Source organism: Zootoca vivipara, chromosome 5 (assembly GCF_965207765.1).
Source record: "Zootoca vivipara chromosome 5, rZooViv2.hap1.1, whole genome shotgun sequence".
In the NCBI taxonomy this organism is placed as follows: domain Eukaryota; kingdom Metazoa; phylum Chordata; class Lepidosauria; order Squamata; family Lacertidae; genus Zootoca; species Zootoca vivipara.
The window spans coordinates 49,931,402-49,958,267 of record NC_142588.1 but is presented as its reverse complement, the minus strand read 5'-3'; the positions used below and the strand labels follow the sequence as shown (position 1 = coordinate 49,958,267).

The 26,866-nt window shown below is 43.3% G+C and overlaps 1 protein-coding gene across 3 annotated transcripts in view; it reads left to right on the top strand.

The window, feature by feature from the left end:
- MXI1 (MAX interactor 1, dimerization protein) overlaps window positions 1-26,866 on the top strand; it is a 76,074-nt gene that overhangs the window by 1,127 nt on the left and 48,081 nt on the right. For 2 of the 3 annotated variants that reach the window (XM_088670618.1, XM_035132468.3), the window contains exon 2: window positions 14,445-14,577. In XM_088670618.1, coding sequence (XP_088526744.1) covers window positions 14,445-14,577 — 133 coding nt within the window. Of the gene's footprint in view, window positions 1-13,263; window positions 14,008-14,444; window positions 14,578-26,866 lie in introns of those variants that run through there. The other variant, XM_035132469.3, reaches the window with a different exon arrangement.

Below are 26,866 nucleotides of genomic sequence, written 5' to 3'. Positions count from 1 at the left end.
CCCTCTGGTGGAGAAGGATTTGCCCCAGCACCCCTCCCCCCTCGCTAGCGTCGCCGTCAGCGAAAATAACAATCCGTCGGGAAACGCTCGTTTGCAACGTCTTCGTGCGGGGCTCCTAGAACAATAACAAGCCGGGGATCGTTTTAACCAAACCTCGCTGGCGTGTGATCTACTGTACCAGGAAGGTCAGGGGGGAAATAAATAAAGCAATGCATCGCGTCAGCCCCTGCAGTGGGGAAGAAGAGCGGGTGTGTGTGAAATAACTCGCTCCCCCCTTGGGTTTAAGTTTATTATTTGCATCTTGCAAGCAGTCTCTGGGTTGTGCGTTTGTTGTTTCGGCCCCACGGACAAAGTGGGCCTGACGGATCTAGCGCTCCCCCCGCCTGTCGCCCCCGCGCAATCCCCCCGTGTAAATTTCCATTGCAGCTCAACTCGCTTAGCCTTTGTTGATCGCTTTCTCTCTCTCTCTCTCTCTCTCTCTTTTTAATGAATAAGTGGATATGGGTATTGTTTCCGGGAGGAGGGTGGAGGGCGAAGACTCGACAAAGCCTCCCCTCCTCCTCCTCCTGGTCGTCGAGCTTTGCAATGGCAAAGGCCTTGCTGTCATCAATGGAAATATTTTTAGAAGGCAGCTTGTTTCCTTGTAAATCCTGTTCCTCCTCCTGAGTCGCCCAACCAGACTTTTGAGGACTCAGGTGGAGGGACCTTCGCTTGACGCGGCCGGATCACACAAGGCAGATGAGCTAAATTAATGGAGCAGGATCGCACCCCCCCCACCCCACCCCCGCGGTCTCTCATTCCCTCCCTTTCCTCTGGGAAGTCACGTAGGCAAAGAGCAAAGTAGCCAGGTAGCCCACGAGGGTGGGGTGGCGCCCGCCGATCTCTTGGCAACTTGGCCCGTGTGGGACCACTCCATGTCTCTTGGTCACCTCCTTTCATTAGTGCAGGTGAAGGTGGTGTACATAACTGGGTCAGGCTCGCTTCTCTCTCTCTGAGTTTACAAAAACAAACCTGCACCAAAGTACAGGATCAGTTTCCCTCCAGAGAATTAAAAAAACCTCTTCCAAGCTTTTTAAAAAGACCTCATCCAATGCCAAAGAAAGGGAGAAAACAACAAGGGATTACATCAACGCAGCAACCTACGCATTGTCTTGCTAGTTATGTAGAAGCAGCCCCTCCAGTTATCTTACATGGGTTGTAGGTGCTGACAGTAGTTGAACTCAAAACAGTAATTTTGCTTACAGCGGAAGATCTGCGTGTTGTTAAATGGTGCTGTCAGTTTAATGGTTTATTTTTATATTCTCTTTGAATCAGCAAGGCATATGCGGTAGGAACACTCCTCGCCTCCATTATGTCCTCCTCTACAGCCTTATTTATTTGAATTCGACAGGTGTCTTATGCAGGAAGGCCTACATAAATATGAAACTTGGATGTAAACAGCAGCACTCTCATTAATGCGAACTTTTTTATTATCCCGTATTTTTTGGGACGCTCTCCTAGCTATTTGGATAAATTGAGGGGCGGCAGCAGCAATGCACTGGCTTCAGAAAGCAATACCGAGTATTAATAACGCCTCCGTGGAATAACAATGCAGTCCCCATGGACCCGATTTGAAAGTCTGTGGGGCTGTCGGTTTCGTGAGTTGTAATCTCCTCCAGGGAAAGAAATCACGTGCGCGTGTCCCCCCCCCCTTCGGGGAACAAGCATCTTTCTCGGTTTACTCTGGATTTCTCACACCTTGTGCACGGTTAGAAAATGCTGAGGAGCAGATGTTGGCTTCTCTTCTCTACACCTCCTGCATTTGCAAAAAAACAAACAAACCCAAACCAGCAGTGCTGCAGCCCCCCTCCCCGCATGTAGCTTCACTAAAACTTTTTAAAATGCGCTTATCCAATGCCATTTTTTACAACTTCTTAAAAAAAAACACACAAACAAGGCGTGAGGACTTTGGCAGCGTCCACGCGCAGTCCCCCCCCCCCCCCAAGTTTCATTAGCGAGGCCACAACGCAAACGCCGGGGCTGCCTCGGCTGCACTCTGATCCGCCTGGCTGGGTTACAGTATAATCAGCCCCGGCTCCTCCTCCTGCTCAGAACCACATGGTTTCCACATGGAGACAAACTCCTCTCCTCTGATTGGTCCCGCTCTAACTCGGAAGGCGCGGCTATCCTGGGCCTCTCCGCCAATGGGGGCGCTCCTTCGTCCCTATGACGTCACGCGTTGCTGAGCCTGGAGATCAATGGGAGGTGCCTGCAGCCGAGAGGGTGTCCTTGTTGGGAGTTGTGGTCGGATGATGTCATAGTCTCTGCTTAAAGAGGCAGGGGCCTCCTCGCCATTGCAAATAATCGCAGCAGCAGCAAGGGCAGGAAAGGGTGCCGCGAGATGCAGCCTTTTTTCCTGCCTGCGCGGCGAGGCAGGGAATGGCAGAGCCCCTCGTAAATTCCTGCAGGATTGCAAAGCAAGTGATGAAATCCTTTATCTGCGGGACGCCCTGCTTCTCCCGAAAGAGAGCACGCTCAGGCTGCCCAGAAAATGTTCGTGTTCTTCCTTGGGGCACAGATGGGGCGGGTGCTTTGCCAGGCAGTAAAAGTTATTTATGTTTGAAAGGCTTTCCTCTGTATTTATTTTTCCATCAGCTGGATTTATGCCCGTCAAGGTACCAGAAACTCATAGGCCTAGATAAAGATTGGAAGTTTTTTCCAGGATGTTTCCAGTCTTCTGTCGCACTTCGCTTTGCTTTTGAATTTTTGGCACATCAAAGGCTTTGTGAAGCCACTGCTCTACCGTAAACCTTCGTGCGGAGGGCACACGCAGATTCGCGCTCACCTCTTGTTTACTAGCTGCAGATTGGTAGTGCCATCCCCGCTCCCCGCCCCCATACGGACCAGTAAATATGACTTTCGGGAAAGCCGCAGTTTCTTTTAGGAAAATGTAAATTAAATCACTTACCTTGCAAAGCATGGCTTCTTTTATATAGAGACGACCGTTCCAGTCCACTAAAACAACGTGTGCAATTACTTTGCAAAATAAATAAATGCATAATTAAAGGCAGCTAAGAAAGAAAAAGTAACTCTGACTTAACATCAATATTATCATTTCAATTTTTTATGACAGGTTGCAATTGGCTTGTGCACTGTCTTCCCCCTCCCTTATATAAAATATTTATCATTTTCACTTTTCTAGTGCTTGTTTATAACTCACATTGGAACAGGAGAGCTCAGTTCCATTTCATCTTCTGATTCTCATACACCATATGTCATTGTCTCCACAGGCAGGCTACTGCTTGAGGGCAATATCTGCATTAATTTTATAAAGCCCAGCACTGGCATAATTCATAATAATGGTAATCATCCTACTAGTTGAGTTCATTTTGCAAGGAACATAATACTTGGGCATGTGTTTTAAACAAACATCTAAGGCCTAAACATTTTTAAAGAAAGGAATCCCCAGTTGCAGCACAAGATTATTGTAACTTCAACATGTGTGTTTGCATTGTAGATCAAAATGGAAACAATACAAAGCACCCATAACGGAGAGAGAAGAATATCTGTATTTTAAAAATGCATGATTGAGAGAGGCATTGGCATTACTGGCTGCAAACATCTAAGGATATATCCATATGTTCATTAAGAGATGATTGCTCAAACCTGAAATGGTCTTTTTAAGGTTAGCAATACAGTAATAATTATACCCTACATGCTTTGCTAGCCAGCCCATCAGCATATCAGTAAGGTCTTTTCACCCTCTTGGGAGATTGTCTCAAGATTATTTTTACATGACCTCAATGATTTCCAGAACGGGAGCCATGTTAGTCTGTTACAAAAAACAAACAAACAAACAAACAAACAAACAGTATTGTGGCATCTTAAAAGACTAATAAATGTTTTTATTCTGTGGCCCACATAGTCTGTAGTCCATTACAGCTATTCCTGTAATAAATCTGTCAGCCTTCAAGGTGTCACAAGACTCGGTGATCTTTCTCAAAATGTGGCATCGTCAGAGGCGCTACTGTGGTGCCAGTGGTACACCAGTGCTAGTCTCTGAGCTTTGTGGCTTCCATGGTTGATTAAAAAGTTGGACCACATCAAATCACCGTGGCTCCTGCTTCTCTTTTTAATCCCCCAATGTCTAGAAATATGCTTTACATAATTATTTATGCGGCAGGAGTATTTTGCTTAAAACAAATGGTACTGACACCACTCCTACATAATGAAACATGTTTGGAGCCCCCCCTCCCCTCCCAAGCTGAAATCCTTGATGTGGAGCATTTTCTGCACCTGCTAAATGCCAGCCATATAGCCTTTTGGCCGACAAGTGATACCAAAGTTTATTTCTCGTGCATCCTTATGACCAGTGCTATAATTGTGTAGGGCAAATGAGCCATGGAACCTTCTGAGTATGTGTACATAAAGCATAGAAGTAAGACAATTCACACAAATGCCACATGGAATACAGATAAAGCAAAATAATAACACCACAGGGATTCTCAGCAATTATACCATTAAACAATAACTCACCATTTCCCGAAGATTAATCCCAAGATTAAAATCCACTTCATACGTTGTAATCTAGTGGCAGTCCATGTGGGAGCTATACTGTCTGAAAGCTGCCGTCCACATGGCTTGGCTTCAACATGGAGATTCTTGTAGACTGTGTGATGGTCCTGGCATACATACAGTTAGGTTCAATCATGGGTGAAGTTAAGCATTTTTCAGATGTTACCAACACCATGGTCCAGTACAAATGCAACTAGCATCTAATTGTAATGTGCTTTTTTGTGGTGGGGTGATCTGTGGGTTTTTTTTTAAATGTGGAGTGATTCCTTGCCTTTCCTGCTTTTTCAACATTATGTTATGCTCTGTTTTGATTTCTGTTCTAAGTGCTTTTATGTATTTTGAAAGATTTAAATCTTTGCAGTTTTTTTTTGAAGAATTTGCTTAAAAATATATTTCTAACAGGACTTTGGGTGTGTTTGATGAGGTTTTTCATAACGAGGGCTGGATGAAGTATGTGTGCCCATGATCAATCTTAATTGCAAAGTAATAATAAACATAATACTATTTTATGATTGTTCCATTTCCATTTTGTTTTCATTCAGATTGTGATAGGCCATAACATATACAGCAGGCTTCCTCAACCTAATGCCCTCTGGATTATTTTGGACTGCAGCTCCCATCAGCCTTAACAATACAACAGTAGCAATACAACAGAAGACTTCGTAGCAATGGCGCAGCTAGGTGTTTTTTTAAAATAATAATCCTGAGATTAATAGCCTTACAGGGCCGCCTGTATATTTTTTTGCTGTTTGGTGCCCTGGACCGCTGCCCTGACAGCCCCACTGGTGCACAGGTTTAAATGCAGCAGAATCTTCTTTTTAAATCCTGGGGTTTCCCCCCTAAGAAGAGAAAGAGAACAACTTCTGAGACAGAGAAAGAGAGGGAGGGGGTGGAGAAAGAGAGAGAGAAGACAATGTTCTGCTGACGGTCAAAACAACACCATGATCAATATAAATAAACTTTTTAAGACTACGAGGACAGTATTAACCATATTTTCCCCTAAAGAAAGAATCAGGAAATAGTGAGAAAACAACACTAGGGCAATGCATGGAGAAATAGTCTTCTATGTATAGTAGCAGAACAAGTCAGTAATGGGGTTGTTGTTGTTGTGGTTTAGTCGTGTCCGACTCTTCGTGACCCCATGGACCAGAGCACGCCAGGCACTCCTGTCTTGCACTGCCTCCCGCAGTTTGGTCAAACTCATGTTCGTAGCTTCGAGAACACTGTCCAACCATCTCGCCCTCTGTCGTCCCCTTCTCCTAGTACCCTCAATCTTTCCCAACATCAGGGTCTTTTCCAGGGAGTCTTCTCTTCTCAGGAGGTGGCCAAAGTATTGGAGCCTCAGCTTCAGGATCTGTCCTTCCAGTGAGTACTCAGGGCTGATTTCCTTAAGAATGGATAGGTTTGATCTTCTTGCTTTCCATGGGACTCTCAAGAGTCTCCAGTAATGGGGTAGAGTAGCAGAATACTACAAAGCCAACCAGCCAACCAACCTAAGCAAACATTTGATAAATTAGCAAATTTACACTGCGGTCAGTTGGATGTCTGTATGCACTCCATGTGGAGGTCTGCCATATCAATAAGATTTTAGCACCAACACCCCTTTGAGGCCGTAACAGATGAAGTGGCCCTGAGGAAGGAGCTCCCAAGACCCCTCTATGAAGAGCGCTCAACCACTGGCATTGCCCCATGGCTATTTCTCATGTCTGTGAAAATACATTGTGTGTTCCCCAAATTAACTATTTAAAGATTCATTTTGCTATGACAGAGGTAGAATGATAAAATAAGGACACACATAGGAAACAAGGTTGAGTGTCTGTGGCATTCAGTATGCATTTAACAAAACACTTTTGGTCTGTTTTTGTGCTGTTTGGAGAATATATAAAGAAAAGCCTTGTTTATGTTCTTTTATCAGAAGCATCTCACTTATTCTATATGCATCAGTTGCAAGTGCTGCAATTATTCTATATGCATTCTATATGCATAAGTTGCAAGTGCTGCTATTAGAACTTATTCTATATGCTTATTCTATAGAAATAACTTATAACTTATAACTCATTCTATATGCACTTATTCTATATGCATAAATTGCAAGTGCTGCTATTAGAATGAAGTAGCATAGTTCAAGTTCACTGTAGCTTGAGTTCACTCTCTTTATTGTTTTTCCTTGTATGTATGAAAGTGCTTCAACTTCATCTCATCCATTATTCCCTTTTCCTTTTTTCTTCTTCACCATGTATCTGAAGTAAAAATAAAAAAAAATAAAATGTCTGACCGCAGTGTAGCCTAAAGGCTCAGAAACCAGATGGCAAATAAAAAGCAATCTAAAATGTATTATTTTAGATCACATAATATATAAGCCTCTCTTGCAATTTGGATGAGGATGAGAGTTGACTTGCTTTTCTGAGCATCAGGAGTTGGCAAACCTGATTAAGAAGGCAGATAAATGAAGGGTTTAAAGGAAATACAACAGGAATGTGTCTGCTGCAGCAGAAGGGCAGGCAGGATAGCGAGGGGCAAAATTGTTTTGTTATCAGAATCCAGATGTCATGCTTAGCTTTCACAGTTGACCAACACGGAATGAACTTGATACCTGCAGAGGTGCTATGCACTCTTCTCCAAATCACTTTGCTTTCCAACGTGCCGCCAGGAAATCATTTGAATCTCATCCATGCTACTTTCTGCCCTTGAGAATCACTAGTCGCAAGTACACTGCAAGGTTTTAAAATGATGCTTTCACCATTTTTCTGCTTGTCCAAGCATCCAAGAATAAGGCAGGTTAGCAATTGTAGTGGCTTCTCGTCCTTTTTCCTCTGGTCCCCCAGATAACACTGAGCAATATCTGTGTGGCTGAAGCATCCCTATGGAACGCCGCTGCAATATTATTCTCAGGTTAAATGGGTATCTGAACAGTATTATGCATTTATGTGAACTTTGAGGCCTCCTGCTGCTGTAGCCATAGAGGTTTATCTTGTATGTATCATAGACCCAAAGCAACAAAGGAGGTAAAACAGTGGTGGAGTGTTTACACATATATTCATGATAGTGGAATTTTGTTATATCCTTTGGTATCAAGGGTAAAAGATTACACACAGGGTGCCCTAATTACACAAAGTATTAAATATTTAGACATATTTATCAGTGCACATGTTAGTGACAAGCATTGCTTCAGAAAGAGTGAGTGACATTCAACTAAGTAATACTTAGAGAATTTGAGTTTGTGCTTATGGACAGGAATTTGCTATGGAGGTCCTTCCTTGGATTCAGGATCTTGTTAAGAGATGGAAGGGGTCGGGTGCTGAAGTGGCCATTAATAAGATGTAAACAGTCCCTTTCTTAAAAGGTCAAGTGGGAGGAGACAGCCCATTGGTGTCAAAGCTGCCAATTGGCAGGCAGTGCAATCCAAAGAATGAAATGACAAAGACATCATTACCCATAAAATGTGCTCTCTTCTTCTCCCTGACTGTGACCTGATCTCTACTTCTTGAGGGTACTCTGGCTTTCCATTCGAGGGTTACTTTGCTGTGGTGTGTGACTTGTGATACAAGAGGTTTTTAACAAGCCAACTATCACAAGACTTTCCAAGGAAATGGTGAGAAGCTCATTTAAAAAAGGGGGGAAACTGCATTATTTGCCATGGTTGATGTTTACAGAAGAAAGCTCAACCGTAAAGTTGATGTGAGAAGTAAAATTCCAAAATACCTCCATAGAATGCCCCTCCTCCACGGCCTGTGTTTTCTGGGTATGGGGAGAAATATAGCACTTTTACTAAGCCAATTTTACAGCCCTTATTTCCTTCAATCTCAGAAAACTCCTAAAATGGCCCCACTTTCCGGATGAGGAGCTAAGCTTGTTTACATGCAGTTCCTGGGGAGTTTATGGATTAGTCAGCATCATGGAACACCCTGATGTAGCTTTGAACCTTTCGCTGATGCCACAAACATTTTGGCAGATAATTCCAACTCATTGGATTGCTGTTGTGAATCTTGTAACCTGCCTATAGCAGAGGGATGGGGAGCCTGTGGCCCTCCAGATGTTGTTGGACTCCAGTCCCACCAGTCCCAGACATGGTTACCCTTGTTTTAGAAGGACCCTTTCACCCAGTCCGCACCTTGCATCTCTCAGGTCTACATCATGAGAAGTTGAACCGTGTCCCGTGTTACAGAAAGCCAGGATGTTGGCGATCCTATCCCTATGATATGAGAATTGAAGGGAAAGGCAACAGTGAACACTTTGACAGAATACTGTTTTGCTCATTTAGTAGGAGAGTGACTTTCTGCAGTTAAGACCAATCCTAGAAGACAATCATGAAACTGGATGGCAATCACCTACAGTCTGTTTTACAGGGTACTAAATGCCATCTCATTTGTAACCCACTCTTCTGCCAAAGTGATCAGACGACCACCCTACCCTTGATAACATTTTTTTCTATGCATTGTAATAGGTATTGTGATAATTTGCCGTGCCCCATTGGTGAGATCAACTTCTATGTGTTGGAGTGCATAGAACCCAATGCACTACGGCTCCTACAACATGATCTGTACACAGGAGATAGACTGGCATGAACCTGTGGCCTATGTGCCCATTAGTGCATGGTGATCAGCATGCCAAGGGGCACGACCAGATGGCACAATTACATTTGGCCCCTGCACACACATAAAATGCTTTCTGCACAAGGCAACAGCAGTGGTGGTTCCCAAGTGGTCTCCCTTCTAAGCAGTGCTCAGGACCAAACCCTCTTAGCTTCATCACTAGAACTTTTCACGGGCCTTCATATTTTCTGGGCTAAGGAATGCAGGCCAACATTTGAAAATCCTAATCAGATATAGGCTGTGTACACACCAAACATTTAAAGCATCCCCCAACAAGAATCTTGGGAACTGTAGTTCCCTCCCTACAGTGCTACAACTCCCAGTACCCTTAAACTACAGTTCCCAGGATTATTTGTGGGGTGCTTTACATTTTTAGTGTGCACACAGCCATCCCTTGAGGCCCCCAACTCTTGTTGAAATTATAGACTTTTAGAAGGGGGGAAAGGACCTTCTTTGTCTAGAGTAGGCAGTAAGGCATGCACCAACAGTGATGTGCTTTCGGCTCTTGTTGAAAACTCACTTGTTCTCCTAGGCCTTTGAGGCTCATTAGTATGAGCTTGTTGTATTTTAGTTTGGTCTTTGGGCGGTGTCATATTTATTTTTCAATTATAATTATCTGAATGGCTTTGCATTTTATATTGTTGTGGGTTGCCTCGAACGTTTTGAATAGGTGGCGGCATATAAATGCATTGAATAAATAAATATTTCTCGGCTCAAGGGCTACATGCCTTCATGGACAACGCTCCAGGAGTTGCATGCCAGTGCTGGGCAGGGCCAGCAAAAGCAAGCAGAGCAATGGACTCTTACCTTTGTTCAGCTGGGTACTTTCCTGCCATGAAGATTTATGACATTTATACCCCGCCTTTCTTCTGTCATGAACCCCAAGGCAGCTTACGTGTGGTTTCCAGGGAGTCACCCATCCATGTGTCCACAAACAATACACTGGCTACACACTGTGTACCTTTAAAGCACATGCAAAGCACATTCTTATCTTTAAAACATTCTGGGCACTGCTGTTTACCCCTCGCAGTGTTAGAATTCCCAGCAACCCTCAAACTGTACAGTGCCCAGAATTCTTTGAGGGAAAGAATGTGCTCTGAATGTGCTTCAAAGGTATTAGTCTTTTATCCAGGCACACGAGATGGACACATTCCAGCCAGGCAAAAGCACAGGACTGGAGTTTTAGGCTTGGAGAGCCTTATATAGCTCCTGGGCCCAAGGCTTCCCACCCTTGTAGGGGATCTTGTCCAAGCTCCTGCTTGGTGCAGGGCACAGTCCTGGGTTGTTTTGAGTTTGCCCAAGCCACATTCCTGCAGTTATGTTAGGAGCTTTTTTATGAAATACTAAATAAATGACTAATTCACCTGCCCAGGATCCTAGAATTGCATGATCCATCTGTGAGTCTTCCTTTACTGTGTACCCACTATACTTTTAAAGAACATTCAAAGCACATTTCCCCACTTAAAAAATAAAATAAAAAAATATCCAGCTTTGCTAATGCAAGGATTACTACATACTGTATTCCTTTACATCTTCCTTCTGTCTTGCAATTAGGGCTAGAGGCATGCCTGAAGAACTGCTAGCGTTTATATTTTTGCAGAGAACAGATGTGCTTCTCTGTCCTTACAGTTTTTGGGACAACCTGAGATCCTTTGCATCAAGCCTGGTCTAACTTAATTAAGGCTGCAATCCTATGCACATTCAACCTGGGGAAATAAGGAAACATGCATAGGATTGTCCTGTACTTCTGCACAGCATGTCCTCCCCATCATTCTGTCTGCAACTATTAGCAGTGCTTTTTTCTGGGGGGACGCAGGGGTACACATACCCCTAAACATTTTGTGAATCTAAGTTTGGCCTCATTGAGGGGCAGTATTTCAATATGAGTAGGAAAATGAGCATACCCCTAAACATTTTTTTTAGAAAAAAAGCACTGGCTATTACAAATTGCAGACATTGTCTTTCCATTATGTGCTCAGCAGTTCTGTGTGCCCCCTTCTCTCTCTCTCTCTCTCTCTCTCTCTCTCTCTCTCTCTCTCTCTCTCTCTCTGTGTGTGTGTGTGTGTGTTTACCATCCAGTTTGCTGAAGAGTTTAGATCACCTGAAAAGCTCGCTAATTTCTTTATGGCTTTTAATTTGTTCTTAATAAAAGTATGATGTTACTCTTGCTTTTGTGTGACAGTTTATGTTGCATTTTTTGTTAGCCTAGGTGGTTCAGTTTATAACTTCTAATTTTTTTCTTTTCTTTGTTTTTCTTTTATTTGCTTATGTTTGATTAGCCGAATTTTAATCAACCTGCAGGACAGGTTAGTTCAAGCTGGCCTATTATTGCATTTCTAGAGTGGCAACAATGGCAGCACCAATAAAAAAGGATAGGGGGGGCATAGAAGCAGAAGAGTGGACTTCTGAAATTTATTTCTATAACAGGATTTAGACACTTAATGATCCAAACCTGTAAGCAGTTTACCTAAAACATCTACATTAAAATTACCAATAAAATCAGATGTTAAAAAAGGTTAAACTGAAAAAATTAAAAACTGAAATAAAATCAGCACTTAAAAATATGAATTGCAAACTAAAGTTTTATATAAAAATACATGCCTGGGTAAACAGTCAAATCAAACAAACAGTACAGCAAAAGCTCTTGCTTAATATCAATGAGCAGGGAATTCCAAAGTGTACATGCTCCCATACAGAAGAATAAAATTTGAGGGCGAGAGTGATTTTTCTCCTTACATTATATTGAAGAGAAATGACAGTATTTTCCATGTTAACACTCTCACCCTAAACCTATTTTCTCTTAAGTAACGCTGCAATTCTAATCCTGTTTACCTGGAAGTAAATTCCATTGAATTCAATAGGGCTTATGTATAAGTAGCCATGGTTAGGCTTGTGCTGTTAGTCCAATTGATTTTGATGGAATTAGCTTTCAAGTAGTAAGCCTGCTTAGGATTTCAGCCTTCTTTTAATTTTCAGTTGATTATTTGGGAATAATCTGAATATGAAAAGTGTATCTCCTTGAAATAATTTCAGGGGTCTGGCAAAGTGGTAGGGGGTGGGTGAAGGAAAGGACCACTTGTGAGAAGGGTGCATGCTTGCTTTCCATCAACTGTTCCTCTGCCCCCACCGATGAAATAACCAGGGATCTTTGATCACCAGTCAAAAATTAAAATACTTGATAACGCTTCAGGTGATGCTGGCCAGCAGCAACAAACCACCTATCAGACTGGCATGGAGACAAATCAGCGTAAGTGGGGGCCTTTCATGCAAACAGAGTGGGCAGTTCTAGGCTGAGATATTCCTGTCCTGATAAGACTCCAGAAGCTGAGATTTGGCAGTGCTGATTCTGAATACGTTTGACCTTGTGCTTTTTACACCACCTCGGGTGGATTAACAGCAGGGTCCCCATCCAGACTAACCCTCCTACTACCGCGTTTTTACCGGACAGCTCTGCCACAAAGGGAACATGATGTGAAGGATTTTCGTCCAATCAAAAATGTGTTTACTTCAATACAGGTCCCACTGATCTCAGCGAAACTGACTTCCGGCTTCTGCTCGAAGAGTTGCAAGAGCAGAATTTTGTAGTTTTCGCGGCAGGCATTAAAATGCTTTTTTAAAAAATAAAAACAAAAGCAATACAGAACATATGCAGTCTTGTAATGGCACCCCTCCCCATACACACACATTTGTGCCACAATTCCGTGCGCACTAACTTGGGAGCAAGTCCCACTGAAATCAGTGGCGCTTACTTCCGAGTAGACCCAGATAGGCTCTGGCTCCTTAGCTGTTCTGTGCAAATTAGTGGCTTAATTTGCACAAAGTGCGAGTGACACTTTAAAATGCAAGCGACTTCCCTCAACGAGCGTCTTGGCGGAAAGAAACCCTCCTGCATCACTCCTGCTGCAGCTGCTTTCGTCCAGCCACGAAAGGGTGCGCGCAACGCGGAAGGCAAGAGGCTTCCCACAATGCTATTGCTGCTCCTGTGCATGCTCCCCGCCCTTGAAGGGGGAGCGCAGGCTGGGAAACTACATTTCCCAAGCGGCCCCGCGGCAGAGTATTCTCGTGTGTGTGTGCTTGCGCGTGTGTCCCCTCCCCCCGCCTCCCATGATTTCTAACCAGAGGTAAACAAACTGTGAAAGAGGCAGGGACCTACAGGATCTGCTGCAGGAGGCGGAGAAAACGACCGCCAGATCCCAGGGAACAGGGCTTGGACCATGGATGCAGGGGCAGCCCCGAGGTTGAATGGGAAGGTGTAGGGTCAAGGGAAGGAGCGGGCAGCGACGGCGAGCAAGGATGCAGGACTAGCGGGGCAAGGCTGACGGAGAGGTCGGAGGAGGGATCGATGGTGGGACTCGGCGTGTAGGGAGGGGGAGGCGCGGGGCAAGATCGGCGGAGAAGGGGGAAAGAGCACCCGAGAGCCAAGGATCAGGACTAGGCGGGTCGTGGTGCTCCTTGACCAGGGGATGAAGAGGGGCAGGAGACTGAGCGCCAGGCTCTCGAGGTAGGATGTGGGCAGGGTCCAGGGGCAACTACGGCAGGAGTTGTTAGATCCTCTTCATTTCTTGGTCTCGCTGATCAAACTTCCCAGAGGCATCAGAAAGGACCCCGCAGCCCCTTAGTACCGCCTCGCCTGCTGCCCTGTGCCCGTCCCCTCCCGGTAAGAGGAAGCGGAGTTGTTGCCACCCTTATTGTAAAAGGGGAGAGCGGGGAGTCCTTCCTCTCAACTCTCCAGGAGAAGATCTAAGAGTGCCCAGGGGCTGGCAAGCGGCCTCATCCAACCCAGGGGCTATGGAACGGGTGGAGATGATTAACATCCAGCGCCTTCTGGAGGCAGCTGAATACCTGGAGCGCAGAGAGAGAGGTAACTGGATTGAGGAAGGGGGTGGGGATTGGAATGACACGTCCCCCATTAGGGGGAATAATTGTTCTCTCTCTCCTTTTTAATGAATGGGGTGTTTGGGGAGGTCTTGGGAAAAAGGGGGAGGGCGAGCAGGCTCACATGCTGTAGATAAACAGGGTGGAGAGATGCCCCCCCCCCAATGGCAGAGTCTAGGAACTGCTGGCATGCCATCCTAAGCATTTGCCTGCTATGTTCTGGGCTCTCCCTCGGACAGGTGACTTGTTGTCTTTAGCCCCTGTTTACCCGCCAGAGTTCTTGGTTGTTTGAAGCCACTCCTTGAGGACTTATCTCTGGGCTCGCTGAAGCTTCCTCCCTAAGTTCATGTGTCCTTGGAACCTACTGTTTTGTTCCCTCTTGACTGATCCTTCTCTTTCCCCGTTTGCTGGTGATTTCTGCAGAGTGTGAGCATGGGTATGCCTCGACCTTCCCCTCCATGCCGAGCCTTGGACTGCAGGACCCAAAGCCACCGCAGAGGCTGAGCCGGGCAAGAAAGCATAGCAGCGGAGGGAGCAGCACGGGCACTGCTAACAGGTACCAATTGCAGGGAGTAAAAAAAAAGAAAAAAGGCTTTTGTGATCCTTTGTAAGCCCATCAGGCACAGTAGGCTGTATTTTGCTTGCAACTTCTGGGGATTCAGTTTCCTTTTCTCTGCGATCTCACTTCCTCCCAGTTCTTGATAAGCTGTAGGCTTGTGCCTTTTAATAGAAAAAATTCCCAACATGCTGTTCTGGTAGCTGGCTCTTTAAATCCAGCAGAGCGAGCTGGCTATGTAATGCCTCTGCTTCTGCAGGTTGTGCCATGCTGCCTTTTATGTAACTTTCCATCCTTCATTCTCACTGAAGGCTTTTCTAAGCAAGGATGATTTTGCTCTAGGGAAACTAACCTTGGTTTTGAGCCTGATCCTATGCATGTTACCTCCAAAATGAGTCCCACTGTGTTCCGTGGAGCTTACTCCTTGGTAAGTTTGTTAGGATTGCAGGCTAAATATTGTTTTGGAGAGTGCATACGTACCTGCAGTTCTAGATCTAGCCATATTTGCTGAAACGTTTCCCAAAGAAATTATAGGCGCCCCTTGATGTACTCTTGCTTTATGTTACTTTTGTGTAGTAGTAGTATGACCACATAACACTAAACTACCTACCACTATGTGAATGGCTTGCTAATAGTGTAATGTAGAAACCTGCTTTCTATGCCTCATGTGGTATGCATTATGCAGTAGTGAGTTGTCAACAAGTTTTTGCAATCTTTCAAAAAAGGAAAAAAAAGACCTGCACAGTTCTTTTCAATAAAGATAATATTTCTGAAGCCTCATGGACTGCTTTAGTTGGAAGGTTTCACTTGTAATTTGATTTTGGTGGTTGCATTTTCCTGAAATAAATTCATTCTATTGCTCTCTTTTGAATATACTTAAACCAACTTGTCCAAAGTTACCCAGGTGGTCGGTAATCATTCCCTTTTTTAAAATGTTTGTGTTTGTGTGTATTGAAGTTAATTTAGAATCCATTTTGTAGAGACATAAAGTTATTAAAGCTAAACGATGCCCTCAGAATTAGCCATATATAATGTCAGAATACCACATTCACAATTTCTGCATAGAGGTCATTTATTTGCATGATGTGTCAAACAACATGCAGGTTTGGCTAAAAATAATTTTGCCGGCTTGTTCCCCCAAAAGTCACAGGAATTTTGCCCTGGGTTGTAACAACAACAACAACAACAACAACAACAATAAATAATAATAAATCATCATTCAAGGAAGACCCCAGATTTAAAAGGGCAGGATGTGGACAGGCTTTGGAAGGGATCCTGAGGGTCATTAGTTTTATACACACACACACACACACACACACACACACACACACACACCACCCTATACCTGCAGGTCTCAGGATGGTTCACAAGATAAAATTACAATATAAAAATCCAAAATACATCATCAAAATATAAACAAAAACAGTTGAAGAACCACCCCAAAACACATAAAAACAGTTTGAAACAATTAAAAATGACACAATTGAAAATCATTTTAAAAGAATGTAAACAGTACTCTTTTCTGGGCAGCAGCAGTCCTTTTGTAGTCTATCAGGCCTGTCCTGGGCCTGGTAGAGAGACGGCAGCAGGACCCCCCTGCAATGCAGGAGTATGCACTGTCCCTTTTCAGGTATGGGTTGGGTGTGCAAGGAAAGGGAATGTAAAACATAGCAAATAGGGGTAGGTGGAAGCTGCTGATGGAAGGAGGGAAGGAACCATGAGTAAAAGGAAGCAAGGTGTGAGGTGAGAGAACTGCTAAAAAGACAGACGAGGCAGAGATACTGAAGGCTGAAAATCTAAGAGCCCATCTTTTTGCCCGCTTATTCAAAAGTCAGTCCCATGAATACAAGGAAGGTTACTTCTTGGTTTGTCCTCCTCCCACTTCCAGAGCTCTGGAGTCATAGAATGTTCCGGAGTAAAATCTTGAGCAGAGTTCGTGGGCATAATTGGTGATGAGTTTTCAGTGTGCTTTCTGTTTTCTTGACGGCATTTCTGTTACTTCCTGGTGTTGACTTTATTGGTGGGGTGGGAAGGACTCAAACAGTTCTAAATTGAAGAGCACTTCCATATACACAAGCCTGTGTGTGGTTAATATAAAAGTGTATTAATAGGTAAGGAGGGCTGAATTTAGAAGAACTGTTTCCAGCTGTTGAGGCCTTCGCCTATGTTTTCTGAATCTCCAATAAGCCTCAAAGCATATAAAATAATGTACAGTGAGTGTTTTTGTTTCTGGAAGAGGAATTTCACTTTACTAGAGCTGGAGTAATGATTACTTCACAACTTTCCTTACTTAGTAGGGTAAATGTAGTATTTGACACCATTTAGATTATTTGCAATGAGGAAGCTGTTGTTGTTCTGTGTTTGCATCAGCAGTAGGACAACAGGGGGTATATACTGAGTATATATACTGAGTGTCAGGATTCCCAGCACTGAAGCATTCTTTATCACAGGAGCTTCCTAAAAAAACAAACCCTGTGGGCTGGACAGGCATAAAAATAAATTTATTTTTCACCAGCCTGCTTCTAATACCAGAATTGCACTGGATTTGTGGGCAGGGAGAACCATGATTTGATGGAATATAGGGAGTTACGGCATGGGACAAAAATTTAGTTCTGCTTGTCAATGTGCACATTTTGTTGTAAAAACCCCAGAACCTACCATTTTAGATTCACATGACTGCACCATTTGCACAGGGCTGTGTGGCTGCCCCTACCATGTTTAGTTTGGCTCACACTCTTCCCTTAGTAGTGCCATGCAGAATTATGTGCTGTATTCTCCATATGACGTGCTTCTACCAAGCTAACATGGTAATCAGCAGGGCATGAATAAGGTGCTGAATGAAGCAGGCTGGTGAAAAATCTGCTGGTTTCCATAGATGGAAGTATAATTTTGTGGTCCTGTACTTGTATTTTATTTTTGCTGTGGCATTTCCCCTGAGCATTGTTTATTTGTTCTGAATTTTTTTTGACTGCTTTAATACTTAAAAAAAAGTCTAAGCAGTGTTCAACATGGTGCTTTAAAGCATGGAGATGTGCCTTGAAACATAACATGAGAATATGATACACAGATACTAAAAGCAGGATAAAAATGTAAACACATCAGAGAGGGAAAGATATAAGAAGGAAAAGAAAATCAGGAAAGGTCGGGGGGGTGGGGGAGAGAGACGCTTTTATTGAACTGCCTAAAGCAGGTAACTGACGGTGTCTTGAGGATCTCAGAATAATCATTTGGCAATGTTCTCCATTGGAGATACCTGAACTGTCAAATGTCACATCATAGTCCTTACATTGCCTGTAGATTATGGGGTTTTCTGCTTCGCCTAAGTAGCAATGGTTATAAGAAAATTATTTTCCATTTACAAAATGAATATTGATATTCTCTGGGTACTGCATGTGCAGCTAGATTCCAGGACAGAGAACTGAACTACGACTGCATTCACATGTAATGCTAAGCTATGATGGCTGTTTTTTGTGAAACCAAACTGCTCACAAATTGCATGCAACCTGAGCCCTCCTGCTTTGTGTCTCCCTTCCACCAGCAGGGAAACAAACCATGGAGCATCTGGTTCAGCTTTATCTCTGCACCTGCAATCCTGGACTGTTTGACCCATGACTGCAGGTTCGGACACAGCTTTAAGCCAGGCAGCTCATGCACAGTGTGGTTTAGCTAACCACCCTTAATGGCTTAACCTTGTATGTGAATGTGGCCTTTGCTTTGTTGGGTGAAACCTCTGCACGTTTCCAGCCCCTATGAAATATACACTTGTCGTGTTCTTATTCTGCACATTCACTATTTTAATGTTTATTTGTTGTGAACGGGGGTTGGGGTTGGATTTTAAGTTTTCTACACGGATGTCATTTTGTCCCATTATAACCAAAGGGGTGGTTAACGCGTCTGCTTGCCTAGCAGTTACTCATTTCAGCCATGCATGCCAGTGCTGTGCTTCCCCATGTACTGCTCCTGAACAACCCTGACTTGTTTCAATAGGACTTGTGTGGGAGTGGAGTCTGGTGGATTGTAGCTCGGTGGCTCTTCAATAGCCAAAGCATTATTGCATGAGCAGGAAATCAAGAAAGCCGCATGCATGCAGACGGATGCTTTTTCCAACATATAATCAGGTTAATGAAGTTAAAATGGTCTGCTGTGTAATCCCTCAGTCTAACAGGGTTCATGAAAGGATACGGCAAATTGAGGCTGAGAGCACTGGTGGCTGTTAGTAGGCAAAGTCAGGAAGTGCCGCTTCACGCCCAGCTTGTGTAGGAAAGTGGACAATTCGGAGAGAGTTGCTCTGTAACAAAACTTGTGGCATCTCTGAAACATCTAATACAGTGACTTGGTGCTGAGTAAGGTAGAGTAAGTAGAGTGCTACGGTATTTTGGTCCGTAGGCTTGACTATTTGTGTTGCAATCCAATTCATGCTTTTATTTTTAGAAGAGCACGTTTAGCCGTCGTCATTGTGGGAAGATGCTCGTTAAAGGGACAGAAGTCAAAAGTGGGCCTTGCTAGGATTTAAGATTAAGGTTTGTGAGGGGACCTCTTTCCCCTTGGCTCCTTTTCTCTCCTTATACCACCAGGCAGCAAGGGCCATATATCCCCTATTTAATTTGAACTGTATGGAATTTCCTTCAGAACCAATGGTGCAATATTAAGCATATTTATACTGTAGAGACATGGCATTGCTGAGCACGGGAATTTGGGTCCTGAGTAGACATGCATGAAGATTGGCTTCTGGCTTCTAAACAGCACAATCTCCTTTGCCTAAGTGAATATTGTAAGTTAAGTGTAGAGCTAACCTGGACTCTATGGAGCGCATTGCATTGGTCTATAATGGAAAATAGAGAAACATATTGAGAGGATGAGTAGCTCAATAAGGGCATACAGTACTTGTTTTTTGGGGGAAACCTTCATCCATACATTTTACAGTATCAAGAGATTTTGCTGTATACTTTATGTATACTTGGTAAAGTCCTAAAAGGGGAGGGGGGAGGAAACCTTATTATTACACTGACAAAAATAAATCCTTCCATACTTACCGTGTTTCTCATATTATAAGACATGTCTTATATTTATTTTTTCCTCAAAAACACACACTATGGCTTATTTTCAAGGGATGTCTTATTTTTTTCCTTCTCCTCCTGCCGCGGCCGGCAGTGCTGCTGCGCCTATCACTATGTCTTATTTTCGGGGTATGGCTTATATTCCTTGAATGCTTAAAAATCCTGCTATGGCTTATTTTATGGGTATGTCTTAAAATATGAGAAACAGGGTATGTATGAATCAGCCACTGAGGGCAGTGTTCGGCATCATGCTGTTTTGCTGTTTGAAAGAAGATATCTGAAAAAGTACTTATTTTGGAATATTTTTGTTCATCCTGAAAACATTTCTATGAATGTACATGCAAAGTGCACCCAAGTTTCTATACTTCCAGCCACACTGTTTTTGAATGTCCTGATTTTAAGTAGTTTTAAGTAGCGCTGAGCCAAAATGGGAGACGAGCACTGGGTTTCATGAACGTTTTGTGCCTCTCTTTTCTGGACAATTTTGCACAGCCCTTTGTGAAAGGGGTATGAAACTCCTTGCAAGGTGTTAGGTATGTAGAGGTGGAGAGACATCCCTGTTGCTGAGGCACAATTGCTGCTCCATTGTGGCAGTTCAGTTATATGTAGTTGATTTCATCAGGGCAGGAAAGGGATGCACATCTGAACATAGTTGTTGTTGTTGTTGTTTAGTCGTTTAGTCGTGTCTGACTCTTCGTGACCCCATGGACCAGAACACGCCAGGCACTCCTGTCTTGCACTGCCTCCCGCAGTTTGGTCAAACTCATGTTCGTAGCTTCGAGAACACTGTCCAACCATCTTGTCCTCTGTCGTCCCCTTCTCCTAGTGCCCTCAATCTTTCCCAACATCAGGGTCTTTTCCAAGGATTCTTCTCTTCTCATAGTTGTACACAAGGCTTACTCTGTGACAGCACTCACTGGTACAGAGTACTAGAACCTCATTTTGGCCATCCTTAGCAGCCATTTTGTGATGGTACTCAAAGCACTTTTCAGTGCAGAATATGCATACCAGCATCTCTCCTCTTCTTCTTCTTCTTCCTCCTCCTCCTCCTCCTCCTCCTCCTCCTCCTCCTCCTCCTCCTCCTCCTCCTCCTCCTCCTCCTCCTCCTCCTTCTTCTTCTTCTTCTTCTTCTTCTTCTTCTTCTTCTTCTTCTTCTTCTTCTTCTTCTTCTTCCATAGGAGTATCCTATTGAAATCAGTGCAGTGGAGATGGTTAGTGTCTGCATCTGAATCCATATTCCTATGTGCTATCTGTCCTAGCTCATGTCGTGCAACAAGAAAAGGAGGGACATTTGCTGTGTAGGGCTAGCATACGATGAAATTGCCTAGTGAAGCAAGTTGGGGACCAACAGCCTGGTGGCCTGAGCTTTAGACATGCATTCTCTCTTTCCTTGCGCTCCTTCAGTGTGAGGGCAGTGGGTAAGCTTCATTTGCCCTTGCTGAAATCATTGTATGTTCAAATGTGGCTGTGCGATGACATCATTCTATTCACAATGTGTGATCCCTGGTTAGCTAGAATTGCATAGTGAAGAAGCCCTGCCTCCCTCTCTCTCTCTCTCTCTCCCCCCTCTCTCTATATATAAACAATAGGAACAATGGCAGTGAACAGGCATGGAAGAAGGTAGGAGGTTTCTTGCAAACTTTTTGCCCTCTTCAAAATGCAACACTTGCATTTGAAATGAAAAAAAAAAATTGTGAAATGGCACAGCACTGTTTTTAGTGTCATGTTTCCCAGACGAGCCCTGAAGCTCTTCGCAAAATCCTAGGCCCAGTCAGAGAAGTCAATTGCTGTTTTGCTATGTTTAGGCAGTGTACAATTCAGTGGTTTCAATTTGTAGGGTGTGCTCCCCCCCCCCTTGTTTAGAAAGAGATTTGGCAAGGCTGCTGGCATTTTCTTAAGTACATGCTGTGGAGTGGCAACACAGAACATAGTGATAATGTTACACAAATAAAGTTACTTCCTTATTGCTGCTAGCGCCATTAGGGAATATGAAAATCTCTTATATGGAATTATTTTTATGCAAGTTAAGTTAGAAGTTCTGTATTTACTCGCGTCTAATGCACCATCAAATCTAACGCACACCTCAGTTTTCAGACCCTTGAAACAACTAAAAAAAAGTTGGCAGATGTAAATGTGCCACTGAATCTAATGCACACCTTAATTTTCACAACATAATTTGGCCAAAAAAGGTGAGCATTAGATTCGAGTAAATACGGTAATTCTTACTGATTTCAGAAGTGCTAATTCACGTTTAAGTGTGCAATGGATTCGAACCTCGATTGATTTTATTTTAGCCACTTATAACCCATCTCTCAATTCAATAGATTCATAAAGTGGTTTATAAAATCATGGAAGGTCATTTTTTTTTTTACATAATCCATAAAAAATAGTAACATAAAACAGTGGCATTGTTGTTGTTTGTTAAAAGCCTGGGTAAATGCATATGTTTTGGTTTGATATATTTTTAAAAGCCAGTTTTCCCCAAGGTCCTGATCCTGCAAATTTTCATGAATTAAACTGCTGAAGTTTCTTTCCTGACGTGTTAAGGCAGGCATCCCCAAACTGCGGCCCTCCAGATGTTTTGGCCTACAACTCCCATGATCCCTAGCTAACAGGACCAGTGGTCAGGGATGTTGGGAATTGTAGTCCAAAACATCTGGAGGGCCGAAGTTTGGGGATGCCCGTGTTAAGGCTTGCACTGCTTATCTGATAGGATATTTTTGTCTATAGAAATTGAGGATATTTTTGTCTGCATGAAATGAGGCATATGGACACTGATTGTTGAAAGATCTTTCCAGATTGCTTTAAAATTTATTCATGAGGATCATCATAATGGAAAGGTCCTCCCAGATCCTTTGCTCTATATTTGTTTTGTTGTGATGGATTTGGGTTTATTTGTTTTGGTTTTGGTTTTACTCCCAGAAGACCCCTTATTGGTCTGTTTCAGGTTTTAATTCTGACTGAATTTCTCTTTCTTCTGTCCTTTTTTTCTGTTTTAGCCCTTGATTTCTGGTAAATGAAATACAGATGTTACTGAATCATTTTGAATTCTGTAAGGGCTTGTTCATCTCTCTTTTAACCTGAGTACTCAAACTACCAGAATTTAAATAGCAAATTCCATGTGTTGTGCCATCAGTTGTGGATGATTCATGTCCATTTAAGTGGCTGGGCTTCCCTGTAATAAACAGATGTGGGCCCAATCCTTTTTCAGTCACCATTTCTGTGCACACTGCAGAGAAACCTAACCATTTAAATGCCCAGGTACCGTTTGGAACTGATGGCACTGCTAAAGTAGTTTGGCATTTTTAAAAAATGTAGCATGTGCCTACATTTAAAAAGTAAAGTGTGAATGGCTCTGAAACTGTGTTTCCAAATATATATTTGCAGATGCGTTTTATATATGGTGCACGCGAATGTGTCACTGTTGTGTGCGGTGTGTCCCGAGTTCATTACACACGACTGGATTCTGACAGATAACTGAGCCACAGTATACAAGACGAACGTGATTGCAGGTGGCATTGAGATGCCAGCGACCACGTGGGGTTGTGTGGAATGTCAGCTGTGCTGGGTTACTCCTGATTTTATGGATTTAGAGATCTACCTTCTGACTTTTCTCTCCCCGCCTCAATGTATTGGAGCTGCGACAACATATGTAGGATGTAGGTCTCTTAAACTCTTTTGCAGGGCTGATATTTTTAGAATACGCAGACCACATACATGGGATGTTGTCCAGTACCTGGTAATATCTAGGAAGTGCAAATACTTGGGGATAGAGAGAGAGTTTAATTAAATGTGCCAGATTCGTGCGATACAAAATACCTGTTTTGCCTGAACTCCTATCCCAGAACCCTGTGGCAAAGGAGAGGCTTGCGGTAGGCGATGCTTTTTGACAGAACTGGGCTGCTTACTTCTGCATGTATATTATTCTTTCTGTTTGGCCAAGAAAATAGGGGAGGTGTATATATTGTGGAACTATATATTGGCTCCTTTCACTGGTTCTAACCCAAATGAAATCCAGCTTGAAAGCACCCGGATTTCAGCTGCTGCCTAACCAGATGGACTTAATATTTTGGTTATGCGGCAAGATGACTTTGGTCTTTCTGTTATTCTGACACTTCTGAAGCTTAGCGACTGCTTTAAAACCAGGTGCCTTTGGAGAACTGCTGAGCATTGCTGGCTTGAGGAAGCTGACTTGGTGACCAAAGGTTTACCCATAGGAAAGATCACGAATGCAGCCAGTGTGGTGTAGTGGTTATAGTGTCAGGCTAGGACCAGGGAGGTTCAGGTTCAGATTTCCATGCCGCCACAAAGCTTGCTGGGTGATGCTAGGTTGAATAATAGTGACTGGCCCAATAGGATTGCCATGAGGGGAAAGGAAGGGCACAGGACATGCTGTACAACTGCCCTGAGGTAGGATGGGATGATATATTTAGCTCCAAGAGGTCCAACATGACCTCCTTTAAGCTTTTATTAGCTACAGAGGCCACAGCTTTCCTGGATGTCTGTAGACTGTCTGATACTCCTATCGGGCTGGTCGTAGGAGGCCAGCTGTGGGAACCGCCCCACACTTATCAGAAATGGAGCTGTGTACAATATTTCGTAGAAACTGAACACTGCTGTTGCTAGGTTTCTGGAGGAAGAGTTAGCACTATTTTTGTGGTTTTAGGTTTGTGCCTGCTTTATTGCAATCCTGACTTCTGTTTCAACAACCTTTAACATCATGAGATCTTTTTGCTGGAAAGGACCTACAGGTCATCTAATCCAACAACTGTCCTCCATAACCAAATGTTCCTAATGCAGTGGTGCTCTGCAGATGCTGTGGACGACAACTCCTATCACCTTTGAGCATGCAGCTGATGGGAGTTGTAATCTGAAACCTTTTGAGGGCACCATCTTGGCTACCCCTGTCCTAGCAGAGCACTCTGGTTGAGGACAGCAGCATCCAAGGTGCCTAATAAATGAAGAGGTGCCTGTTATCTTAAACTAAAGACTACAGTCATACCTCGGTTTAAGTACGCTTCGGTTTGAGTACTTTCAGTTTAAGTACTCCGCAGACCTGTCTGGAACGGATTAATCCACTTTCCATTACTTTCAATGGGAAATTTCACTTCAGGTTAAGTACAGACTTCCGGAACCAATTGTGTACTCAAACCGAGATGCCACTGTATTAGCTTTTTCAATACAGATAGTTCAAAATACACACAAGGCATGGTGAACAAAATTCCTTTGGAGTTATCACTGGTCTGACCCTAGTGATGTGTACATTCTGAGCATGAAAGAAAGCTTCAAGGTACTCTTGAAATTGCCCTTGCAGTTTAGAAATATTATGGCACCCAAAGCCTTTTGGAATATGTGGATTTTATGAAAAGGTATTATTTTGAATTTACCGTGTTATCAAAATATTGAAAACTGCCCTCAAAGAGATACAATAAGATACTTTATTTTATCTATAAAGCTGAGCAATATGTTTGAGTTGTTTTGTTTTGTTTTTGTTCTGTAACTTTTATTTTATTACTTGTTATTGTAACTGAATATTGGCTTATATGGATTAGTAACATTGAAAATGAAACACACCACTAATGTGTCTGAAATATTGCTCAGGCCTCTCTAAACCTGGATCATAAATATCTGATACAGACACCTAGCACTTTACCACCACCACCACCACATCCAACCCTGATTTTTTTTAGTGTTGATGCTATGCTTTTGTGTCTTTTGCCCAGAGCTCTACAAACGGCATTGCAGCAAAAGTGCCACAGATCTAACAGACATAGTTTGATAACCACCATACTCAGAAATGTTCGGTGAAATATATCTGCCTGATCTGGATCCAAATGTAAATTACTGATAGTTCTCCTGGTTACTCCTGACCCCATGGACCAGAGCATGCCAGGCACTCCTGTCTTCCACTGCCTCCCGCAGCTTCGAGACAATACATATTAATCCATCTCTAATCTTGCTTCCTTGTTGGTTTCTCAGTGCTGAAACCTTTGGCATATTCTCTTTTGGCTCCTGTGTTGTAGCGATTCCTAATGGTTATGACAAAACATTTTGCTGGTTGGTTGAGTTCCGCAATATTTCAGCCTTGGTTCTTCACTACCTTCCAAGCCCTCATGGAGACAAGAAGAAATCGTGCTGCACAGGTTATTATTGTAGAAGAGTTACAGGTAGGTAGCCGTGTTGGTCTGAGTCGAAGCAAAATAAAAAAATTCCTTCAGTAGCACCTTAAAGACCAACTAAGTTTATATTTTGGTATGAGCTTTCGTGTGCATGCACAGTGTGCATGCACACTGTGTATCTGAAGAAGTGTGCATGCACACGAAAGCTCATACCAAAATATAAACTTAGTTGGTCTTTAAGGTGCTACTGAAGGAATTTTTTTATTGTAGAAGAGATTAGCTAATTCTTTTGAGATGTAAAACCTGGGGCCAACCTAGAGGTGACTGCAACAGTCCCTTGCATTTTAACGTGGAACTACCTCGTCACATGGAAAGAAGGAAGGAATCTCATGGAATGGAGAAGAATCCTTGCTCCACCCAGAACGTCTCTCCCTGAGCACCTTTTTATGCTACTGTGATCTCAGCAGTAACCTTGGCTGGGTGTAAAGCACTTGGGGCTTTGGGGGGGGGGAGTTGTAGAGTAGCTTTAGAGCCCCCTCGCACACATCACTTTGCTGCTGTAAAAATAATGTTCTCTTTGCCTCCCCCCCTTCCTGTGATTGAGGTAGCCCTGTGTTTGAATGCACAGACTTGTTGCTATCAAGCTGAGTTTGAGTCTTGGTACCAGGTTTCAGCAGTGGGGCAGTGTGACTCCAGTGTAAGGCTAGGATCTGGGAGACCTGGGCTCAAATCTAAACTCTGCTATGAAGTTCAGTGGGTGACCTTGGTCTAGTTGCACATTCTACTTGAGCTGCTTCACCCTATGGTGCTAAATGTCTTTTTTTGCTGGAGCATATTTTTAGGTTTATTCTAGCGAGGGCAGACCAGTGAAGAAGCATGTGACTATATTAGGATGCAGGTACATTCTGACTGGATTCTAACTATCACTCTGTGACTTGACCTACGCCTCAAGTTAAAACATAGCTCAAGCTCAAACCTGCCCAATTGCTTCCTCTGCCATTCTGAATTTTAGCTTAATATCATTCCTCCCAGGGTGTGATCCAAAGGCATATGATGCTGTAATCTTGCTGGTCTTAAGTCAGGTCTTGTCTTAGATGGGAGACCAATTGCCTT